At 37.7% G+C, this 21,670-nt stretch overlaps 2 protein-coding genes across 10 annotated transcripts in view; one reads left to right on the forward strand and one right to left on the reverse strand.

Annotated features, from left to right (window-relative positions):
- The window catches only part of mcf2l2 (MCF.2 cell line derived transforming sequence-like 2), a 239,912-nt gene that overhangs the window by 136,221 nt on the left and 82,021 nt on the right, over nt 1-21,670 (forward strand). For all 8 annotated transcript variants that reach the window (XM_074669199.1, XM_074669195.1, XM_074669202.1 and 5 more), the window contains exon 16: nt 21,157-21,223. In XM_074669199.1, the coding sequence (XP_074525300.1) occupies nt 21,157-21,223 (67 nt within the window). The remainder of the gene's footprint in view (nt 1-21,156; nt 21,224-21,670) is intronic.
- b3gnt5a (UDP-GlcNAc:betaGal beta-1,3-N-acetylglucosaminyltransferase 5a) lies at nt 1,196-14,947 on the reverse strand. 2 transcript variants are annotated; one of them, XM_074669205.1, is made up of 2 exons: nt 14,651-14,947; nt 1,196-3,191 (listed from the first exon to the last, which is right to left on the reverse strand). In XM_074669205.1, exon 2 carries the CDS (start codon nt 2,664-2,666, stop codon nt 1,470-1,472), a length of 1,197 nt encoding a protein of 398 aa, XP_074525306.1. In that variant the 5' UTR covers nt 2,667-3,191; nt 14,651-14,947; the 3' UTR covers nt 1,196-1,469. The 2 variants fall into 2 exon arrangements, with proteins under 2 accessions (XP_074525306.1, XP_074525305.1); XM_074669204.1 differs by lacking the exon at nt 14,651-14,947 and adding an exon at nt 4,871-5,057.

Below are 21,670 nucleotides of genomic sequence, written 5' to 3' on the forward strand. Positions count from 1 at the left end.
GCCACAGGCGTCACTTCAGTAAACGCCATACAGCCAGTCCTCACAGAGCCTTTTTTAAAGTCTTGTTTTTTCTAACTGGCAATCCAAAACCTTAATAGTTTTTATGGAAATATTTTCAGATAAATACCCAATTTCACAACACCTGCTGCTTTTTCTTCATCAGCTCATCAGTCAAATAATTCTCAAAGTTGAATGAAATAGAAACATTTTTTTTAATCTGAGGTTTCTTCATAAAGCCTACAAGTCTCCAGTTCAGAGTTGGCCTCCAGTATTTTATCAGATAATGTAACGATCTGAAACAAAATACAGTGGTAGCAAAAAATATCACAACACCTGACAGATCTAAAAGTAGTGACCTTTTTTTGCCTCTAAATCCTGATCATGAAACATGCAGATGGTTGCTCTGAGCACAACAAACATCACATGAAGTGAGTCCTTCTGTTTTTATCTACTTTTACTTTAATATCTAGTTGATCACCTTCTCCAGCAGTTACAGCAGCACACGTCTTTGACATAGTGTCAGTATATTTCCTGAGCGCTTCAACACCAATGTTATCCAATGACTTCAGCAAATCAAGACAAAGACTTTTCTTTGAATGCAGATCTGTCCACTTTATTTCATAACTCAACTAAATATGTTGGATGGGGTTGAGATCAATACTTGAGGGGGTCAGTCCATCATTTGTAATGTTTGTTTTTAAAGGGAAAATGACCAAAATCTGCTTATGATGGCTCTGTTTTATGGTATATAGAGCTTCAAGATGACTTGCTAGCTTGCCAGCTAGTTTGAGGTTATTGAAAAATATCAAGTGGCTCCATAATTTTATCTTCCTTCATCTTTCATTTTTTTACATTTGGCAACAATGGCTTCAGGATTTGACAAAGTGCCATGATCCTACTCCCAGGGTTACACACAGATTATAATCTCACATAGAAACTGTTTTAGGTCAGGCACTTTATAAGATTTTCAAATAAATCACTACAAAAAAGACCTTCTTTGGACTTCAAGCTTTAAAATTTGAAGCTATGAATAAAAATTGATATTCATAATGTTATGCATTCAAAATCAATGATAAAAAGCTGCATTACGCTCTGACAGGGTCATGTCTTTGTGTGTGTTATTTCCTTCAATGTCACCAGAATCTCCTCTCCTGCCAGTGCTGCATCCAACGATTTTAACTGTTAAGCCCTATTTTCTCCTCTTGACCTCATCAACAGTGAAAAATGGAAAATAGAAAGTGTGTATGCTTAACAGAACAGCTTTGATCTTTATTACAAAATTGCAAATACAATCAGCAAATAGCAAAACACAACAGTGAAGATAAAATGGCAGACTGAGTATTTAGATATTTAGAGTACCATATCTTTGTGTGTGTGTGTGTGTGTGTGTGTGTGTGTGTGTGTGTGTGTGTGTGTGTGTGTGTGTGTGTGTGTGGAGCTCTTTGTTCCCCATGTCTTCTTCAGACCACTCATGCAAAGGCAGCCATACAGGAGTAGGTGTTCTGGTAATATGGCGGACAGAGAAGCATCACTTTCACTGCTGTACAGTACAGATTACCCAGAAACCCTTTGGAGCTGCTGTGCACCTCAGGGTTTGTTGCGGCACGCCACAAAGACCGCACATCTGTGGCGTGACCGTGTGATGTGATCATGTGATCATAGATGCAGGGGTGGTACGGAGCCTTGCCCTCCCCTGAGAAGAAGACGTGCTCCTGAGGGGAGACCCCCATGGCCTTGGCACAGATCCCCATGAAGACGTCGTCGATGTACATGGAGGAGTTCAGCACCATGGTGGCTTGGTAGATCTTAGCAGCTACATCCCCTGAAACCACGTACCCAGCTCCAGCAGTGTAGTCTGGGTAGGAAGGCCATGGGTAGAGGTCGTATGAAACGTGGTATTTGCTGTCTTTGCGGCGGATTGGAGGAGCTCCTTTGTGGACGTGTCCCACCCACAAGTCCTTTGCCTCTGATTGTCTACTGAGCAGCTCCTGCAGATATCTCACCAGGTTAGGCATGTGGACGAAGATGTCGTCGTCTGCAGACATGAAGAAGCGCGCCTGAGAGCAGTGCGCATGGCCCCAGTGGAACTGCATTATCAGCTTGGTCGTGAGGTTGTGGAAAGTGTCCAGAAAGTCCTGCTGGATTAGGTCCCCGTATGTGTAGTCCTCTTGGCGCAGGGCGCTCTGCACGCTAGATCTGCGCTCAGCGTCAGGATGCACACCCAGGGCGAACATCACCCTCACCCTTTCCCCGAGCTCAGACCAAACAAAGCTCTCATTCCCCCACGTGTCCCTGATGTCCTGGCGCCGCTCAAAGTTCTCAGGCGATGATTTCACAAACAGAAGCAGGAGGACATCATCCATCCTCCCACCCGCGCCCTCTCCTCTGCATTTATCCGGGTGGTTGATGAGGTACGGGTAGTTACCTAACCCCCCCTCCCAATTGTTCAGGTGATTCCTTCTTTCTAAGTCACTGTTAGTGATGGCGTAGGAGGAGTTGAGAAAGTCGTAGCTGTTGACCAGGTAGCGGTAGGTGTAGGACCTCATGTGGCTGACCACATGGTGATCCAGCTCCTCCCAGCACACCATCACCACACACAGGACCAGGCCCGTGGTCAGCAGCTGCACACACTGGCACTTGCGGATTCGACGGAAGTTCATGAACATTGTCACGCCGGTTCCTGCTGATCTCTGAATATTGACGAAGTAGATTCCTTCAGCTGTCACTCCTCATTTTACAATCACACCTCCCTGTAGGGATCCTTCGTCTACTCTGCCATCCTCTGTGATGTCTCATCTGCTTTATCATATGTCGTACGTCTCCTTTCCTCTCCTCCTCCTCCTGTCCATAAGACCCAACTGTTTTTTCCGTTTGATGTTGTCAAGACCAGTAGGCTTCTCTTGGGCTCTTCAGCAGTCTGGGTGCACCGTCGTTGATCTCCCTGCACTGCACAAAACAGAAACTCCACTCCCACATAGTGATCCGGCTGAAGTTAACTCCGTGTCAAAAGTTCAGTCCCTCCTTCAAATCACCCGATGCAGCCGGCACGTTTATCTTTTCATCCTGTGAACTCCAGATATTTTGGCCTCACACTTCCTCTCCCACTTCCACTTCCTTTGTTCCTCCTCCTCCACCTCCTCCTCCTCCTCTGGGTCACAGTGACATCAGCCTGTCACAGGATCACATGGCACCTTGGAAAGAGAGAAAAAGTCACATTAGAGTCTGCCTTAAGATTTCATCTTCAAACAAAAAACCAACATATGGTGTCGTCATTTGATAAAACATCAGCATGAAACCATTTCAGTCCGCTGGTCAGTTCTGCTCCCTCAGGTATGATGATGTTCCCCTTTTTTATAGCTTTTATTTTTTTTAATCAAATTAACTTCTCCTCCTCATCCTGGGGTCCATTCATAGAACAATTTATAAAAACAGAAAAACAGTGTACACACAAATAAATGATGGAAAATGTGACGTAGCTTCCTTACTCCTATTCATTCTTCATTCTGGTAAGCACAGAGGAAATTAACTCCAAGCAGGTTTTCGAGAGGTCCACACTTCCACTAATGAAACACACCCTTTCAAATCAATCTGAAATTATTCTCCTCTTTATCCATCAAAAATTTGCCATACACCTCTGAGTCAAATTGTCATGTTGCATACTTAAATAAAAATCATGTATTTGGCCGTGGTAAAAATGGTAAAAATAAACATTTTGGATGGTTTTGCATCAGGATGAAAGTAGTTTTTTCTTCATTTCATTTCAATGTTTCTTTTCTTTCATCTCTTTATTTTTTATTATTATTTTTTTTAAAGAAATATACAGGTTTGATTATTGCTATGACACTTTTTAAGGCCAGAAAAATGTACCCAAAAATTCATATATATATATATATATATATATATATATATATATATATATATATATATATATATATATATATATATATATATATTTAATATTTTTTAAATAAATTATTCACTTTTACATGTTAGAATTAAGGCTAAGTAAAAAAAAAATGTTTTAAAAAAATCAACAAACAAGCAAACAGAACAATACAAACATTAGCTCGGATCTAAATAAATAATACTCTGGGTAACAATAATATTGTCCAGTACAAGCAGGCAAAAAAATCCTTGCATCATTATCTTTGAGAGGTAACAATAAATAAATATGAAACCTGTGAAACAGTTTGAAAAAATATTGTTGATTTTTTTTTTTAATTATTCTTTTAATTAATTTAATTTAATTTTATTTTTTTATAATTTTTTTTACATTTATGTTTTGATTGGTCTAGTGAAACAATATCTGATTAAAGTTATTTTTATTTTATTTTTACTTTATGGGCACTGGCCACCACAGTCAGAGTCTGACTGCGCCCCTGTGCAATTGCTCACTTTGTGTCAGGCGTTAGCTCGCTGTGCTTCAACTCAATCCGCACTTTTTCTCCATCAAATCTGGATTTTATAATCTGTAAAGTTTCGCTGTTAGCTCACTGATGAACATTTTAGTCGTACATTTAATCCTGCGCATTATTAGAAGGTGTGACTGAAGTTCCTCCAGATTAAACATCAGCTGTTGATTTCATTCATCTCAAAAACGTCAGACAGTCATTAACCCCCTCTTTGCTGACACGGCGCAGACTGTGTCAGGTGAAGTCAGGGTGGAGAATTCAAAAACCTGCGCGCTAGAGTCACTCGTGGTTTACGCACTGACGTAAAAATAGTCAAGAAAAGAGAAGAGCTCCGGATCAGAGCGAGATGATCGGTGGGATCACCGAGAGGAATCGATAGTGACACAAAACACCGTGGGAAACGCACCCGACAGGACGCGGCAACAAAGAAAAACACGTCCACGAAAAGTTCCACTCACCCAAGGTACGAAGACATACAGTCTGTCACAGAGCTGAAGAGTGTAAGTGATGAACACAGCTTACTGTGCGTGGACACACACGATGACTGGCAGCGTTTTACTGTCCCTCAGTGTGTGTGTGTGTGTGTGTCTTGTGGGTTCGTTCACCATGACGCTTGCGTCACCACGTCAGATTTGAGCTCAGGTAGACGGTGTTCTTCCTCTTGGGTGCGCAGGTGCGTAAAAGGTTTGGAGATGGATTGTGTCTGGCTTCATGTAGCCGCTGTCTCGAGCTGTGTGTCTGGTGTGTGTGTGTGTGTGTGTGAAGGGAGTGTGTGGGATCAGATTATGCCATCTATCAGTTAGACTATGAACATTTACTGTAAGGAAAGTAGGACGCATTGAACTGTCAGACTTTGTTCATCCTCCCTATAGCTGATAAGATACTTTGATATCTCACTGGTGCAAGACTATGAGCCCTAAAGTGCCTCAGTATAGATGGCATATCAGCCTCTGCCATGTCTTCTACTTGAACTCAGCTTTAACCAGGAAATAAACCTGAACTACAGTGTGTTTAGAGGTGAACCCAAATGAAAATAATTCCCCCCTTACCCACAGTCCTGAACAATGCAAACTGCTTTATCAGCTGTGTCACACGTGGCCACTCACAAAGTGTCAGTACAGGGCGTCCTGTTTACTCAGGGTCCGTGTCACCCCTCATGTCTTCTCTGTTTCCTCTGAGACCTGTGGCTCTCATCAAGCCGGCCTTCCTGCTATTGTTGGTCAGAGTATTAGATGCACACTAACACAGAGTTGACCCCACTTAACTCCCACTCCTCCAGGGCTGAGTAGTTCAAAAGTTCTAAGACTTGATGTGAAGACTGCACTTGAAAAATCTAAGTGTTTTTAATATTATTAGTCATTGACACATGATGAAAAAATCAAATAAATAAAAAAACTATGGCACTGAAGAACTAAAATCATACAGAGCTGAACTATCAACACTGGCAGAGCTAAATAAACCCACCAGCAGCTGGCGCTAACTCCCAAATTAAATTCCACAAGTTAGCCTGAAAAAAGTTGACACCCATGTTTGCAGAAAGAGGTTGTGTCATTTCAAGACACAATTTTTTAACATCCATACTATCTTTAGTCTTACAGTTAGCTGGGATACTCATACTTGTCAGTACCTGATCATAAATGCTGTATCTGTCAGGTGTGGGCTGAGATTTTTGCCATGAGACACTGAATTTGAATTATTGTATTGACTTTGAAAAGCATGATCAGAAATTGAATTAAATGTTTTGAAACTAATTTAATTATTTATAGGGGTGGGTAAAAAAGTTATGAAGTATCTAGAATTATAGTTTAAAATTCAATAACTTTTTAAAATTTAAATCCTTCATTTTAGTCTTTGTTCATAGGCTGGGTTGGAAATAAAGTTGCCACTTTTCTCCAGCAATAGATGGAATATTTTTCTTCAACTATCTAGTAACGTGATGTCAGATCCCCTTAATAACTCCCATTTGATGTGCATTTTTTTTTCAGGGAAAATATGTCTCCTGACATAGTCTGTAGACATCATCATCATTCAACTTTTCCACATGGTCTTGGGTTAAAAAATCAAACTAAAAATCAGAAATAAAGAAGAACTGCAATTTAAATTGAATCGTCCCAGCCCTTTTTATCAAACTTGCTTGAATATTCTACTTTCTATATTTTTATATTAAGAATTCAAAATTCATTTTGCATTTGCTCAATTTAGGTATTAGTTCAGCTTGGCACGACCATTAAATTATCTATGTCTGAAAGGAAGAGTAATCGAGCACAGATTCACAGAAATCCTCTTCACATCAGTGAAAGCTCCTTTACAGTCTGTGGCTAGCTGAGATCACGCCATTCTCGTGATGTCTGAAGATCAGGGTCTGCTTAAAATCCTCTTTGTGGACCAAAGGAGAATTTCAGTGGATCTGTGTTCGATTATTTTTCCTTACTCTTCCATAGATGACTTAGTGGTCAAGCCACGCTGAACTGAAATTGAATTTTTAAAGTTTAAGAAATACAGAAAGCTGAATTTTCAAGTTGGTGAAATACAATTTCAAACAAATAAATTCAGTTTTAAAACAGTAAAATAAATTTCTCATCATGCTTTTCAAACAAATATAGTGATTCAAATTTAGGTTCTTGCAGCACAAATCTGAGCCTATGGACAGACAGCTGTTTTTTTCCCCTCAACTTTCCTTACCAACCTTTAAGGAGCATTCTTCTCAAAGGCAGATGGGTATTATGCTACTCATAAAAATCAAGGCTTAATAAATGTTTCTCTAAAGTTAATCTTTCCCCATCAGATGAAAGAGCTGATTCAGGGCTGTTAGAATAGATTAGAAAAGATTTAACTTCATTAATCCCTGAGGGTAAATCCAGGTGTTTGACAGTGGAAATGATAAAACATTAACATTAATAATAGGGCTCACTTCTTAATCTGAGTTATATTGTCCAGTTAATCTCTACCACAGAGTCACCTATTAATGGCTCTTCTCAGTAGGGGCCAGACTGGGGCACAGAGTGTTGTAGATGTGGCCAGGTGTGGTAAACATGAAGGGCTTTTCTCCAACCTTGAAACTAGAATCAATTCTAATCACATCTGTTTTAACTCTTAATATCAAAATATCCTAAAAACATTATGTTGTTTGTCATCTAGAACCAGCTGGCTCCCCTCACACCACCATCACTGTTATTTATTCTTTACATCCAAAAACAGCTGGACAACGGCTCCACTGCGGTGTTTTGGCAAACTGTCTTTAACTGTGCGCAGAATAATGTGAATGTAAGTCCCGAGTCAGCACACAGAGCGATAATAGAGGGGCTTTAGCCCCACAGAGCCCCAGAGCAGAGAAGCTGCTGACGTCTGTGCTATGCTGCTTCACAATAGGCCCAACACATATTTCCACAGCAGCATATTTTGACTGAACACTGAGGTCAGCCAACAATGGAGGCCTCTCACAACATGTGCTGGAGTCTTGACACCCAAGGGTCTTGTGACCAAACATGCCATGAGAGGATCCTGTGTCAGGGTTTGTCGGTGTGCAGAGGTGATCGGTGTGTTTTCATGTATGACCAGTTGAATGTTTGACTTTCTCAGAAGAAATATTCAACCGAGAGTCTGTTTATAGAAAAAAAGCAACAACATGACAGTAATAATGACTCATTGGTCTTTGAAACAGAGAACTTTGTACAGGAACCTTTCTTTTATTTTACAGAGTATAGATTGTCGTATAGAGGGGCAGTTATTTTTGTCTTTTGATTTAACAATATTATCTCAGTTTAGAATCCTCTAACTCTTTATGTTCTCTCTTACAGAAGAGACATAGGATTAACAGCTAACTGCTGTTATCCTCCAGTTATAAACACTTGTTAATGTTTCCCTGTAGATTCTGAAGGCAAAGGTTGACTTTAAGTTGGCACACATGGTACAAAGTTAGCACGCAATGTGAGTTATAGCAACAGCTTCCTGGAGGTTGACTCATCAAAGAGTTTAGAAAGACGGAATAAAGAATCTCTCTTTGACTGATTGCTTATTTTTACCCATAAAAAGGAGGCCCCTTTTTAATTAAAAATGATTTAAAAATAATAATAATAAAAAATACTAAATAAATACATACATACATACATAAAATAGATAACAAATGGACGTTTTAAGAACGTTAAAAAAAGTCTCAACCATAGGCCACAATGTCAAAAATAATGAGCTAAGTCAAAATTTCCAGATAAAAGGTTGAAACTATGAGAAACTTACATGATAAAATCTTTTCTTTGTTTGATGAAAGTCTAAATTTAGGTATAAAACTTAGAAACTGAGAGAAATTTACTTGAAATTCAAATATAATTATTAAAAATTACCAGATAAAAATCTTGAAACAAGAGGAAGGATAAAGTGATGTGCTTAAAAAAAATCAAAAGTATAAGATACTTATTCATAAATTTGAATAAAAAAGTCAAAAATTTAGTTAAATCATGAAAATTTAGTCTGTTTTCAGATAGAACAAAAAGTTACAAATAAATATATAAAAAAATAGTTTTAGATAAAATTGATTAAAAACACAATATAACCAAAAAGGCAAAGAAAATACATGAAAAGATAAAATTAGGAGGAAAAAAAAATAGTTGAAATTTCAAATGAATATTTGAATATCAAGGCAAAAAATGAAATGTGAAAAAAAATCAAAAATATATTTTAAAAAGTCCAAAGTATGTGGTTCTCATAATGTCAAGATAAACAACTCAAATTTATTTGATAAAAATCTAAATAAAAAGATAAGGTTGTAATGGCATAAATTGGAAAAAATTAGAAATTAAAAGTCAAAAAGTGAAGCCATGAAATCTAAAATTTATATTTTAATGTAAGGTTGTTTTTTGAGATTAAAAAAAGGAAAAAAAAAAAAGAATCCTAAGTCATATTTTGGGATATTATATTGAAGTTATGAAACAGTGAAAATCAAGAGGGATTTTATTTTAATATTAGACAATCAAAAGTACAGGATACAAAGTTCAAATAAAATGATGAAAAGTAAAGATTATGAGATCATTTTTGGAAATTATGAGATACTCAGCTTTAACTGTGAGATACAAAAGATAAAAGGAGAATTATGAGATTAAAATACAAATAATATGATAAAAAGTTCAATTATGAGTGTCTTGTTTACAGAAGCTTTTATAACGATTTGTGTTTCTGGATTGTTGGATAAAAAAAGACGCCTGAGTTTGGAAAAGAGAAACATGCTCTCTTGTGGATCCAGTCTTCCAGAGTTGTGGGTATTAAAGTAAAATATTCAAAGTATCTTTTGTCCTGATGTAGATGCAGCATACAGCAAAGAGGATGCTGATCCAGTCATGGAAACCCAAAACATGCATGTATGACCTGAGGACGCGTTCACTTGTTTGAAACATTGCGGGAACATTCTCTTTGATTTAGAGCTGGCTTTGGACAGAGTTGTTGTGAGTTTTAGAAAAGTGATGCAGGATGGTTGCTGCAGTAGATGTTTACTGTAAAGGTCTGGGCGCGTGACAGCCTGCAGAGGAGATTGTAATGTTATCTTCCAACAGTCTGTGCAGACTCTGTCACTGATAGGCAAAGGCCACAACCTCCCACCTCTCTAACAGGAACCTGCACACTACTTCTCAGTACTTCAGGGAGTTTGGATCAGACTTCTCTAACTTTTTTTTTTTTTTTAAACTGTGCTCACTTTTAGGGAGTCAGTTTGAAGTGCCTGTTTTCCCTTTTACTTTCAAGTTGCTGAGTAAAACAAATGAAGTCATGAGGCTCTGAATGATGAAAGTGGGGCAGATAGGAACTTGAGACCCTCTCTCGTGAGCAGCAGTGAGATTCTAAAGAACACAATCTTGAGTCGCACACACACTGACGGACATCAATGCCCAAGCGTTGATATTTGACACCACGCTGTTCTTTATGCTTGAAAAGGCCAGATTACTGCACCAACATGTGTTTTTTCCCGACACTTCACGGACAATGTCGATGAGCTCAGCTTACTACGTCCAAACCCGCACAACTGGAACTGGATACTGAGCGAGTCTCACCAGCAGGGGAGTCCAACAAACACAAACTCTACCTCCCTCACAGAAAAAAGCTTTTTAATTGTAAACATGTGTAAGTTTTCCACAGTGGCACAGAGCAGACAGAGCTAAAGTGCTACTGGAAGAGAAAATCTGAGGACGTGTTATTCTGTTACTCTGGGGGTCAGACTGGGTTCTCTCAAAAATCAGTTTGTCGTTGAGGTGAGATATTAGAAGAATGTAGAATATTTCTGTGTTCAGTGTGAGTCTGTACATTCTGTTTCTGAGCTGAGATAACTCCAGTAGCTGGAAACGGAGCCTTGACTGAGCAGAGAGTCCCCACACAGCCTCTAACAACCACTGAGCTCGCTGTGACATCATTTCCACATCTTTTACTGGTCCGGTTATTCACTTAGCAGATGCTGTCTCTCCTGTTACGTTAAATAAAGCCGAAAATGACTTTTTTTCTTTGGGATGTTTCTCCTGCAGAGCTAAAAGAGGGATGCTATTGTTAACTGCAGTCAGTTCATCTCAAATGTCATAGTAAATATCAGGTGTTGCCATGCACCTGCTCCCAACAGGCTTCACTCATAGTTAACAGTGAGATGCATTTAGCATCCAGCTATGCTTTGAGACACGCTATAGTTCAGATAATACTTTGAGGTCATGTTAACCGTGTGCTTCGTTTGAATAAAGGAAAAACAAACAGGGGAGAGGAGTTAATGCATGCATCTGTATGTAAAAACTGACTTTGTGGTTAGAAAGAGACAGAAGGCTAAACAAATAAGGTTACCAAAACAGAAATGTGCTTTAGTTTGTTAAAACAACATGTTGGATGTTTATTTAAATGAGTAGTTTGCATTTCTGTTGGCGTCATAGTATTGTATATGACATTTCCACCATTTTTAACCAATTAAAGAATCATTCCTTTTGAATAATCAAATGGTGTAACCTCAAAAACATGACAAAGATTAAATGATTTACTTTCCTAGAAGTCATTTAAGTGGACTGATGAAATAAGTTATTTGTAGGCCTGTCACGATAATCAATAAAGTTTGCCAGCCTCAATAAACCGACACGTGCATGCATGTTTGTTTTCCTCCTCTCTTTCATCCAAAGAGGCTGAATGAGGAGATAGCTCACTACGTCTATCTTTTCTCACATTGGGGTGCATAGGTTTTATAGCAGATTTAGCGGATTAATAGTGGAGTGAGCATCTGTCAAAAATGCGATCTTTGGGGTGAAGACGAGGCCGCTCGCGCGTACATACGGAGAGAGCTGAAGCGAGCGTCCTGAGCGGTAAGGAGGAAACACGCTAATATGAGTGATGGCATGAAAGATACGGTTCTTAAGCCTCCTGCCACAGTCCCAGTGTGGGAATATTTTGTTTTTTTATCAGAATGAACAAAGTGTGAGCTCATGAACACCAACGAGCTGATATGTCGCATTTGTTTGAAAATAGTGGCGACGAAGAAGAAGAAGGGGAGGTGCAGCGGAGCCTTGTTCTTTGACAATTCCGCTCTTACTGAGGCTTTTGGTCTGCAAAGTAAATAGAAAATGGTGGGCGCTCAAAGACAGCTACATTGCCAAAGAAATGCAGCCCTTCAATACGATTGAAAGCTAGAAATGTTAAAAATGTTTGACAGACAGTACGGATTGACAGGGAAATAGTATATGTTACAAACAATTCAGGAACTGTATAAACTCCCTTTTATTTAGGCTATAGTTTTTATTGTATTGTTTTTTTTGGAGTTTCGGTTTTTCTTTAGAGACAGGGTCTATGTTTTATTGTTTTTGATTAGTATTAATTATTTTCATTAACATGTATTTTTTTCTAAAAGAGAGTCCATTTCATTTTCATTATTTTTTTTCTCTTTCTTGTTTGTTAAATTTATTATATTTTTTGGGAAATTTATTTTGTTTAAAAGATCCTGACCTTTTAATTACAGTTAAATACTCTTAAGAAATTAAAGTTTCTTGCTTTTGATATGGTGTACTCACTTTATTATTCCATTTATCATAATTACTTCAATGAAAAATGGAAAAAAAATAATAATATTGACAATAATATCGTTTATCGGCAATAATATTTTGGAAAATTATCGTCTAGCAAAATGTGTTATCGTGACAGGCCTAGTTATTTGTTATGAAATATCATCTCAATCATTCATTTCTAAGCTTGGTTACATGTGTTTTGTTGTTCTAAGCTAAGCAGTATGCCATAGACATCCGTTATCTATGTGTACATAGATGTACAATGGGTTTTACAGTGCAGCAGACTGATAAAATCATAGTCATGGGAACTTTTTTGCAATAAACAAAGATAAAAGATAAGATTAAGGTTGTACCAATGTTTCTTTCACCCATTATCAGCAGTATCAGTACGATCATGAACACCACCCAACAAGCACAATAATATATAACCCAAGTTAGCCGTCTTTAAAGGTAGTCTATAGGCAATTCAAGGGCTGTTTCATTGTAAAAAAAAAAAAAAAAAAAAAAAAAAAAAAAAGTAGAGGAATATCACAAAGTGTTTTCTTATCTTTGAAAAACAAGGACGCTTTGATGATCAGATTATAAAAATGTGCTTTTCAACATTCTTTATGCAGGTCTACACTGCAAAAAACTGAAATCTTATCAAGTGATTTTGTCTTATATTCAGTAGAAAATGTCTTTTTAGACTTAATATGAGCTACATTCACCTGAACAGCCCAGAAAATATCTTCTTTCATTTTTTTTTTTTTTTGAAAAAGTTAATTGCTTGAAGACATTCTAGTTACAAGCGAATTTTCAAGAAAATTTCTCTCATTCCATTGGCAGTTTTTTTTTTTTTTGTTTGTTTGTTTTTTTTTTTTTTGATAGTTCCAAGCAATACAGACCTCATTTTTGTCTTACAAACATTTTTTTGTCTGGACTGGTCAGGCGAATGTGGCCCATATTGAGTCTACAAAAGACATTTTCTACTGCAAATAAGGCAAAAAAAAAAAAAAAAAAACTTGATAAGGTTCCAGTTTTTTGCAGTGTATTGGCTGTATCCAGGAAGTAGGAAAGCAACAACTACTACTTAGGGATAAACTGGGCTCTAGAAGGTAAATCACAACAGAAATAACTATAATACTTCCCTGTTTTTTTTTCTAAAATGTGTGATGTAACAAAGCTTAAACCTACTATACTTGATATTCTAGCTCCAGGAGAAGTTGTGCCAATCTAGTTTTGGCACTTTGACATCAGGCTCTGAATGAAGAATCATGACACGCCCTAAAAATCTGTTTAATTTACTATTAGTAGGGAAGGGTGATTGCACACAGGTCATCAGACGTATCTTTACTTTGGCTTTAGATCAACACTCAGCGAGGAGTTACACTCTTTCTGATCTCTGCTCAGTCTTCTGCTCCACTCTTTAAGTGGGTTTATGAGCCTTGTGTGCTTGTATGTTAAACCTTATCTTATGTCCGTTTCCTTTAAGTTGATTCTTATCTCTGAGCTTAGCATTAGTGGGATCTGGAGCAGTGTGGGAATGTGTCTGAGCAACATCAAACTATGTTTTTTTTTTCTCTGAAACTCCCTAGCTTCTTTCCAGATGTTAGATTAAAGGATTGCTTTCTTAGTTAAAGTTTGAAAAACTTAAGCAAAAAGAAATTGAAGTCACTGAAAACAAACTTTACAAGGACTCCAAAGCTCACTTCGGTGATGTTTGGGTTTGTGTGTAACATTTCTGAAACTACCCCAGGCCCTGTAGACCTGTAGACCTGCCTGTTTATGAGGCTTTTCCATCAGTCAGCATTATTGGACCGCTAGTATAAAGAATGACTCATTTTATCATCACACAGGAAAAAAGAGCTGAAGCTAAAAAGCTGCCCAAAGGCAAACATAAAGGTTTGTCAGTCGTAACATCCTGTTTGCTCTGCGCTCCTTTGCTAAGATATCCTGCTCAGCCTCTAAGCCTGATTCATCCCCTCCTCTCTGCTGGAGCTGGATCGCTCCGTCTCTGCTGTGGACTCTGGATCTGGCTCTGCTGAAAAAGTGCTTTCAGTCCTGGGACTATTTACTTGTTTGACTTCATCACCTTGACACATGCGGCTTGTTTTCGCCCCTCTCACTCCGTCAGTCTGCTACTGCAAGCTGACACCTTTAGCCTTGAACACTGGGAGGTAATATAAACTCAATTTAGAGCACACACACACACACACACACACACACACATACACACACGGTGCTGTTGTGACTTACAGGGCTTCTTTGGAGTCCATGTGTGAGGCGCAGACACATCCCTCTCCTCTCCTTCCTCGGCTCCTCACTCACTTACTCCCGGTGTTTGTCTGTGTGACTCCTACTTCCTCACTCTTTCCAAAGACTTCTCTTTCTCTGCTCTCATTTTTACTTTCTTCTACCATGATTTCCTCTCCTCCTCCTCCTCTTCATCCTCCTCTCACTCCTCCATCTGTAGTGTCCTGCCGTCTGCTGTGGAAACTGCACTGAGCCCTTATATGTCTGCTTTTATTGTCCTCAGAGTCAGTGTGAGCATATGTGTCAGAGGGACCGTGTGTGTGTGTGTGTGTATGTGTACGTGAGAGAGAGAGAGAGGGGTTGGGTGGGAGTCTGGGTGGGTGGGTGCGTCTTTGAAAAGGGGGAGGGAACCAGTGTGTGGTGTCAGTTTTATGGGGAGAGTTTCAGTTGGAGATGAACAAAGTATAGGAAAACCACAGAAGTCATTAGACTGATAATGGATGGATTTTAGAGCTTATTACTTCCTGCCTGGAACTCAAACCTCATGACAGTGAAACTCTTACTCTGTTAAGGAAACTGTCAACAAGCATCAACATATAATCATTTACAATCATCTTCTCCCAAATGGAACCAAGTCATTAATCATTTAACGAAAAAGTTCATCTGAAAAAGATAAAAGAAGAAGTTAGTGAAGCATGGACCTAAATTTGTTTTTGTTTTATTTGTGATTTCTCCTTTAAAGACCCAGACTTCAGTCAGGACACTCATGCCAAGGCCCTAACTATGTATTGCAGAAATATGCAGTCTAATTTCAGGGTATGACTTTACTCCTGCTCTATGTTTACATGAACGGCTCGACTCTGAAGCTGCAGGCGGCACTGGAGCAAAGGTTTCACTGATCAGAACTCTAATGTTGAATAATTCTTTATGGTTGTATTAAAGTGAAGAAGACTTTAAACATGTGCATAAAAATATTTATAAAGGTGTCTGGGAGGGTCCTCCTTTGTTTGACATGGCAGCTGGGGAGAGTCAGGTTAAAAGGGGAGTAGGGGGCTGAGGAGTCGTTCATCAAAGAGGTCAAGGCCAAGCAGAAACCTCCCCTGTCTAAAGTATGGACACTACAAGAAAGTGTTAAAAACTGCAGTTCTACATGAGAGGACTAAACCACTCCAATTAAAAAGATGATCTTTATATAAAAAATAAACACATCTACAGGGTGATTCTAAGCAAGAACTGGTCTGAGTAACTCCTGTTTTTATCAGCACTCCTAGTAGGGATGAGCATTGTTCCCAGAAACTCTTTGATGCTCTCTTCATTTTTCACAATTTACAGATGTCACTGTTTTACCACAAGCTGGAGCTTTTGCTTTCACAGATTTTTATGTTGATGTACTTTGATATTGTGAAGATGGGTCATATGTATGTATGTATATATATATATATATATATATATATATATATATATATATATATATATATATATATATATATATATATATATATATATATATATATATATATATATATACATATGTGTGTGTGTGTGTGTGTAATCTGACTCTCCCCAGCTGACATGACAAAGGAAGTACGACCCTTCCAGATACCTTCAAAGTCTTTTTATGCACATGTTTTAAGTATTCTTCACTTTATATATATATATGTATATATATATATATATATATATATATATATATATATATATATATATATATATATATATATATATATATATATATAGTTATGAGTTGAGTTGAAATTTCAATCAAATGTTTGAACATATAGATTAACAATGAAACCGGGAAAAAGGCAAAATTATATAATACAAATCAAAAGTATGGGGTACTCATAATTTTTAGAAAAAAAAGGCAAATTATTGATACAAATTTAGATGAAAAATAAAAAAAAAATAAAATAAGGCTTTAATGGCATAAATAGTAAAAAAAAAAATTAAATTAATAGTCAAACAGGGCCAAACTTATTTTTATGAATGAGAGTGAAAAATAGAAATGTGAAAATATAAAAGCCATCATTTTGAAATATAAGTGTAGTGTTTGAAATCTGAAGTCCAAATTATATTATTATGCATTATTATACAGGCATTATGTTGTTTTTTGAGGTTATTAGAATTTAAAAAAGGAATCATAAGTCATAATTGTGAGATATATATAGAAGTTATGAGTCAGTGAAAATCAAGAGAGAAAATTAGTTGATATCAGACAATCAAAAGTACAAGATACAAAGTTCAAAGGTTAAGATTATGAGATCATTTTTAGAAATTATGAGATACTCAGCCATAACTATAAGATACAAAAGTTAAAACGAGTTGGAAAGTAGAAAATATGAGATTAGAAATTCAAATAATTAGATAAAAAGTTCAAATATGAGTGTCTTGTTTACAAAAGCTTTTATAAGGATTGTTGTTTCTGGATTGTACGCAAATAACTATTTGAGTATAGATATTCACATGATCTATTTTCTATTGTATTATTCCTCAAACGATTATTCTGATATTTCAAAATCATGACTGACCCCTAACAGCTAGAATGAGTTCAGAATTGATAGGCTTCAAAACTCTATATCAAAACAGATGCGTGATGTCACAGATATGATGTACTTGTATTATACAGTCTTTAGTCAAGGCTGGGACGTAAACAGCTTTGACGACTTTAAGAAAAGATTAGATCCACTTTATACAACCAGCAGGAAATGTTATCACCAGAGCACAAAATACAAAGAACAAAGTTAGAGATAAAATTCAAACATGTTAGTAAGTTTCAGGGATAGGCTGCTGTGACCCCAAATAAGAGAAGTTATACAAGAGACATTTCTAGAATATATACAATCCGAAAATTTTTAATAACTTTATATTTCTGCACACAGAATGGGAAAAAAGTAAAATGTAAGTAATTGAAAAATTATTGTATGTATTTATTTGTATATAATATGAAATTTATACAATATTTTATATGAATGTTACTGTTTGATGCACTTGTCCAACTGTTAGCTTAGAGCTCATTTTATCTTTACTCCACTGGTAGGACATTATTCAGACATAGCATTTCACATGCATTGCTTTCAAGTTTCTGCACTACATGAGTCTACTTATACCGTCAATAATGCATTAAAATATGTTCATAGACCTACAAGAACATCAAAGAAAGCAGTCGTTAAGTGTCAGATTGTGAGGGTTAAAACTTCTGCACCACCCTGCAGGTGGAGACTGCTTCCACATGTGGTGAAATATGAGTGTTTGAAGTAAAAATATGTTTGCTACCACTATGGTTTGCTACTACTATGACTACTCTTGTATGTGAAAAACATGCATTTGACACTGACTGATCCTGAGCAATATATAGAATGCATGTGTCGTGTCAGCTGACACACACATCATGTGCAATTAACTGAATTAGAGCTTACATGGAGGGAGAAGTCAGTGTCTGTGTGCTGGGGAGTGTGTGTGTGAAATTGTAGAAATCAGCACCAGCACATATGTTGAGTTTGTACACAGGAAAACCTCTGTGCTCCAGAACATTCTTACCCATAACAAGGTTAGGGAGAAGCACTCCAGTTACAGTCCGTGCAGCGTGAATGTGTTGCAACAGCTACACAGACACCTGGGACAACTGCAGAAAAATAAAAATGCAACTGTTTTTTTTTTTTTTTTTTTCCATTTCCTGTATGTGTGTGATATGAGCGCTGAGATGTGATGCATCTGGTTTATTGGCCTTTCAAACTGTTGTTACACCAGCTGCCATTTCACACCTCTGTGTGGGCTGTGAATGCATGTTTCTTACACAAAGGTTCACTTCTTTTGCATCATCTTTGTACTTAGATACAGCGTGTTATTTATGAAGACAGTAACAGCCTTTTTATAAAGAGCCCAAGCTTTCATCATTAGTCTATTTTTATGATCTTTGTGTGAGCATTGTGAGATTTTTTGTTAATGAAAATTAGTCTTTGCAGACTTTTGACACATCAGGAGCTGTCAGATCAAAAGATCATCTTTTTCTTTTTTTTTTTAATTGTAAAGTGTTTGCATTCCTTTGTCAAATATCCAAGGTTGTGTCACAGAGACCCATGGAAAGCTGACTTTGGGTTTCAGTGTTTCTCTGTTTCATTAGTAAAACAATATTTTAGGTCTGGGTGATAATGGCAAAAATGAAAATCACAATTAGGGGAAATTTCTACCTAGGTTTCGGTTGATCCACCATTATTCCACTCTCAACTCAGTTTATTCTGTAAATATTTGAATGATTTTGAAACAAGAACATGCACAGGTGAACAGTTCAGGGAATGGAATGAAAATACACAGCAGATGGAACTGAAAGGTTTTGTGAAAAAAAAAACAAAAAAAATCCTTAAAATAGAACAGAACAGAATAGAACTTTATTGCCACTGTAACAAGTACAACGAAATTGAAGTCACAGCAGCAATCAAGAAAACAAAAGAAAGTGCAAAAAGGTCCAGAAGAAAATAGATGCTGACAGCTTGTCCATCATTGTCCATCAGCCTCCACCTCCACAGGGTCCAGGACTGAGCTTCTTCAGCAGTCTGTTCAGTCTCTGTCTCCTGGATCCTGTCCGCTCACAGCAGGTGAAGCTCTTCCAACATGGTTGGTGTCTGGTGTTAGCTCTGTTAGCCATGTCTGTGATTGGCATGATGCTACTCTGCCTTCTGGTATTTCCCTCTGTTGCTGGGTTAGCACAGCTAGCTTGTCCTTCTTATTGGAGATAGATCTTACGTTCCCAATAACGATGGATGGATGGACAGGTCGATGTCGTCACTTCTTAGCTCGCACCTGAGAAAAAAAAAGGAGAAAAACCAAACAAACTTGTATTTCTACAAGCATGTAGAATACGTAGAAAATAACCTTCAACTTATGAAAAAGATACTTTGCTAGTTTTTGGTTGTCGTCATCCCCATTGTAGCCAAAGTGTGTCCAGACAACCGACACAGAATTCATTTTGACTACAAGCTGGTTGCATTGTACTGTCGACTTGGTGTTCAAGTTTTCCTCAATGACTCTGCCGGACCGAGACTCCCGAGTCCTGTTGAAGCCAACTGCTGTCAGATTTGCAGATTTTGTTGATTGAGCTATGCTCAGTCCCTTCTCTGTCTGACTAAGCTGTTTACATACACCTTAATAGTCCGATCTCATGCTGACTAAGCTCATAGTCTGATTTCTTCAGACAGTTTCATGTCAGAGGCTCTAAATGTTGGTTTTGATTATTTTTTTAATAATCACCCAGCCTGAGCATTTCTCTATTTGTTCTCATTTCTTTAAAGTTATTTTTTCAGGCTTTTTGTACCTTAAATCAGAGAGAGGATAGAACAGTGGATAGAGCATGACGTAGTGTGAGAGTGCGAAATGACATGCACGAAACAGGCTGGGTTCAAACTGGGGCCACCCACTGGAGGGCTAACCTTATAGGGCACGACATAAACTGCTAGGCCACCTACACCTCTTCTTTCTGTTCTCTTAGCTAACTGTAAAACCCTGAGAAAAAAACTGCCTCGCAACTTTCATATCAAAAGTTCTCTTGAAGAAATCATGTCATTGTTTTGGACGGTAAAAAAAATTGTGGTATGTCCCTTTAGAACTTTAAAAATTTTGACTTTTTTAGAGATCCAATATCTGCCAAAGTGTAAACTTATTAATCAACTGCAAATTGATGCCAAACATATTTGTTTACAATATCAGTGATACAGCATATTTGGAAAAAACAAAGGTTCAGAAAACATTCAATCTGTTCTGTTTTACCTCTGAAAACTTCTCATCTGATTAAAATGTGTGGAAGTATCTGTTAAATTAAAGAAGTGAGCTTTCCAAAAGTTGCTTGCCTGAGGGAAGTAGCTTGAGGCTACGTTAGCCACCAGCCAACACATCCAAATCTCTAACTGCAGAGCCAGCAACAGATTACACAGACAAATATATGAGCCAGATTTCAGGACAAATCGTCCCAAACTTTTTTTCTCCTGCAGCCTGGCATCACATCCAGCCAGGAAATTAGCAAACACTGAGACGTTTCCTCCTTTAGGTGGAAGGAGTCGACGCGTATCGATCGAGAAACTAATGAAAGGGAGACATGAATGTTCAGTGTTCTCGCAGCGTGTAATGGATATGACTGGAAAAAGGGAAAACACAGTGTTGTTTTGCCGCCGTAAAGATCAGATTGTACTTTCCTAATGCCACTGGGGGTGAATCCTGATGAAGTCTGATCTCACAGCTCATTTGGGAACAGCCACAAATCAATCTGTTTTCATTGAAGAGGCTCATTACTGGCGCGCAAAGATTGGAAAGCCATTATTTGTGTTTTCATGTTGTTGTCATTAACAAGGTAGTGCGGGTCTCGCGTGACCAAAGAGCTCTTCACTGACATGTTTATTGCTGGTTACTGATCCATTAGTTTGTTCTTTAGTTTGCAAGAAGTCCCCCGTGGGAAGAAAGATGAATAAATAAAAGGTTGTTGAAAAAAATCACCACATTGTTTCCCTCCTCTTTCTCTGCAGACACATCATGACCGAGCTGATAGAAACAGAGAGGCTGTATGTGGAGGAGCTGCAGAGCATCATGGAGGTACAGTATGTTATCTTACCCCTGTCGCCTTCATGGGTTACAATAAAGTCCAAAGTCCTATAGAGCGGCTCTGCTTTCGAAGGGATGGGAATCGAAAACTAAAAGAAATACTTCAATCCATCGATTTCGTTAGCCTTTGTGCTTCACAATTCCCTTTTTGAATCTTTACATTACACTGGAGCTGCCAGACCTTACATTGACTAGTCTACCGCAACTATCTTAGCTAAGCTTAGCAGATGGATCATAGTTTTCCAAAAAGCTCTGATTCAAGATTTTCAGCTTGAAGTTTTACTGGACACATAAAGAAATGTACATTACTCTCTTACACCAGATTGCTATTCAACACATTCAACATGGTATAAATCTCCTTTTCTACCAAAAACAATGTAAACAAAATAGCGCTAGCTTGATGCTAATGTATATGGGAAATTGCATTGATATGCTACT

Source organism: Halichoeres trimaculatus, unplaced genomic scaffold (assembly GCF_033239565.1).
Source record: "Halichoeres trimaculatus isolate MK-OKI-2021-1 unplaced genomic scaffold, fHalTri1.1 fHalTri1_scaffold_4, whole genome shotgun sequence".
In the NCBI taxonomy this organism is placed as follows: Eukaryota; Metazoa; Chordata; class Actinopteri; order Labriformes; family Labridae; genus Halichoeres; species Halichoeres trimaculatus.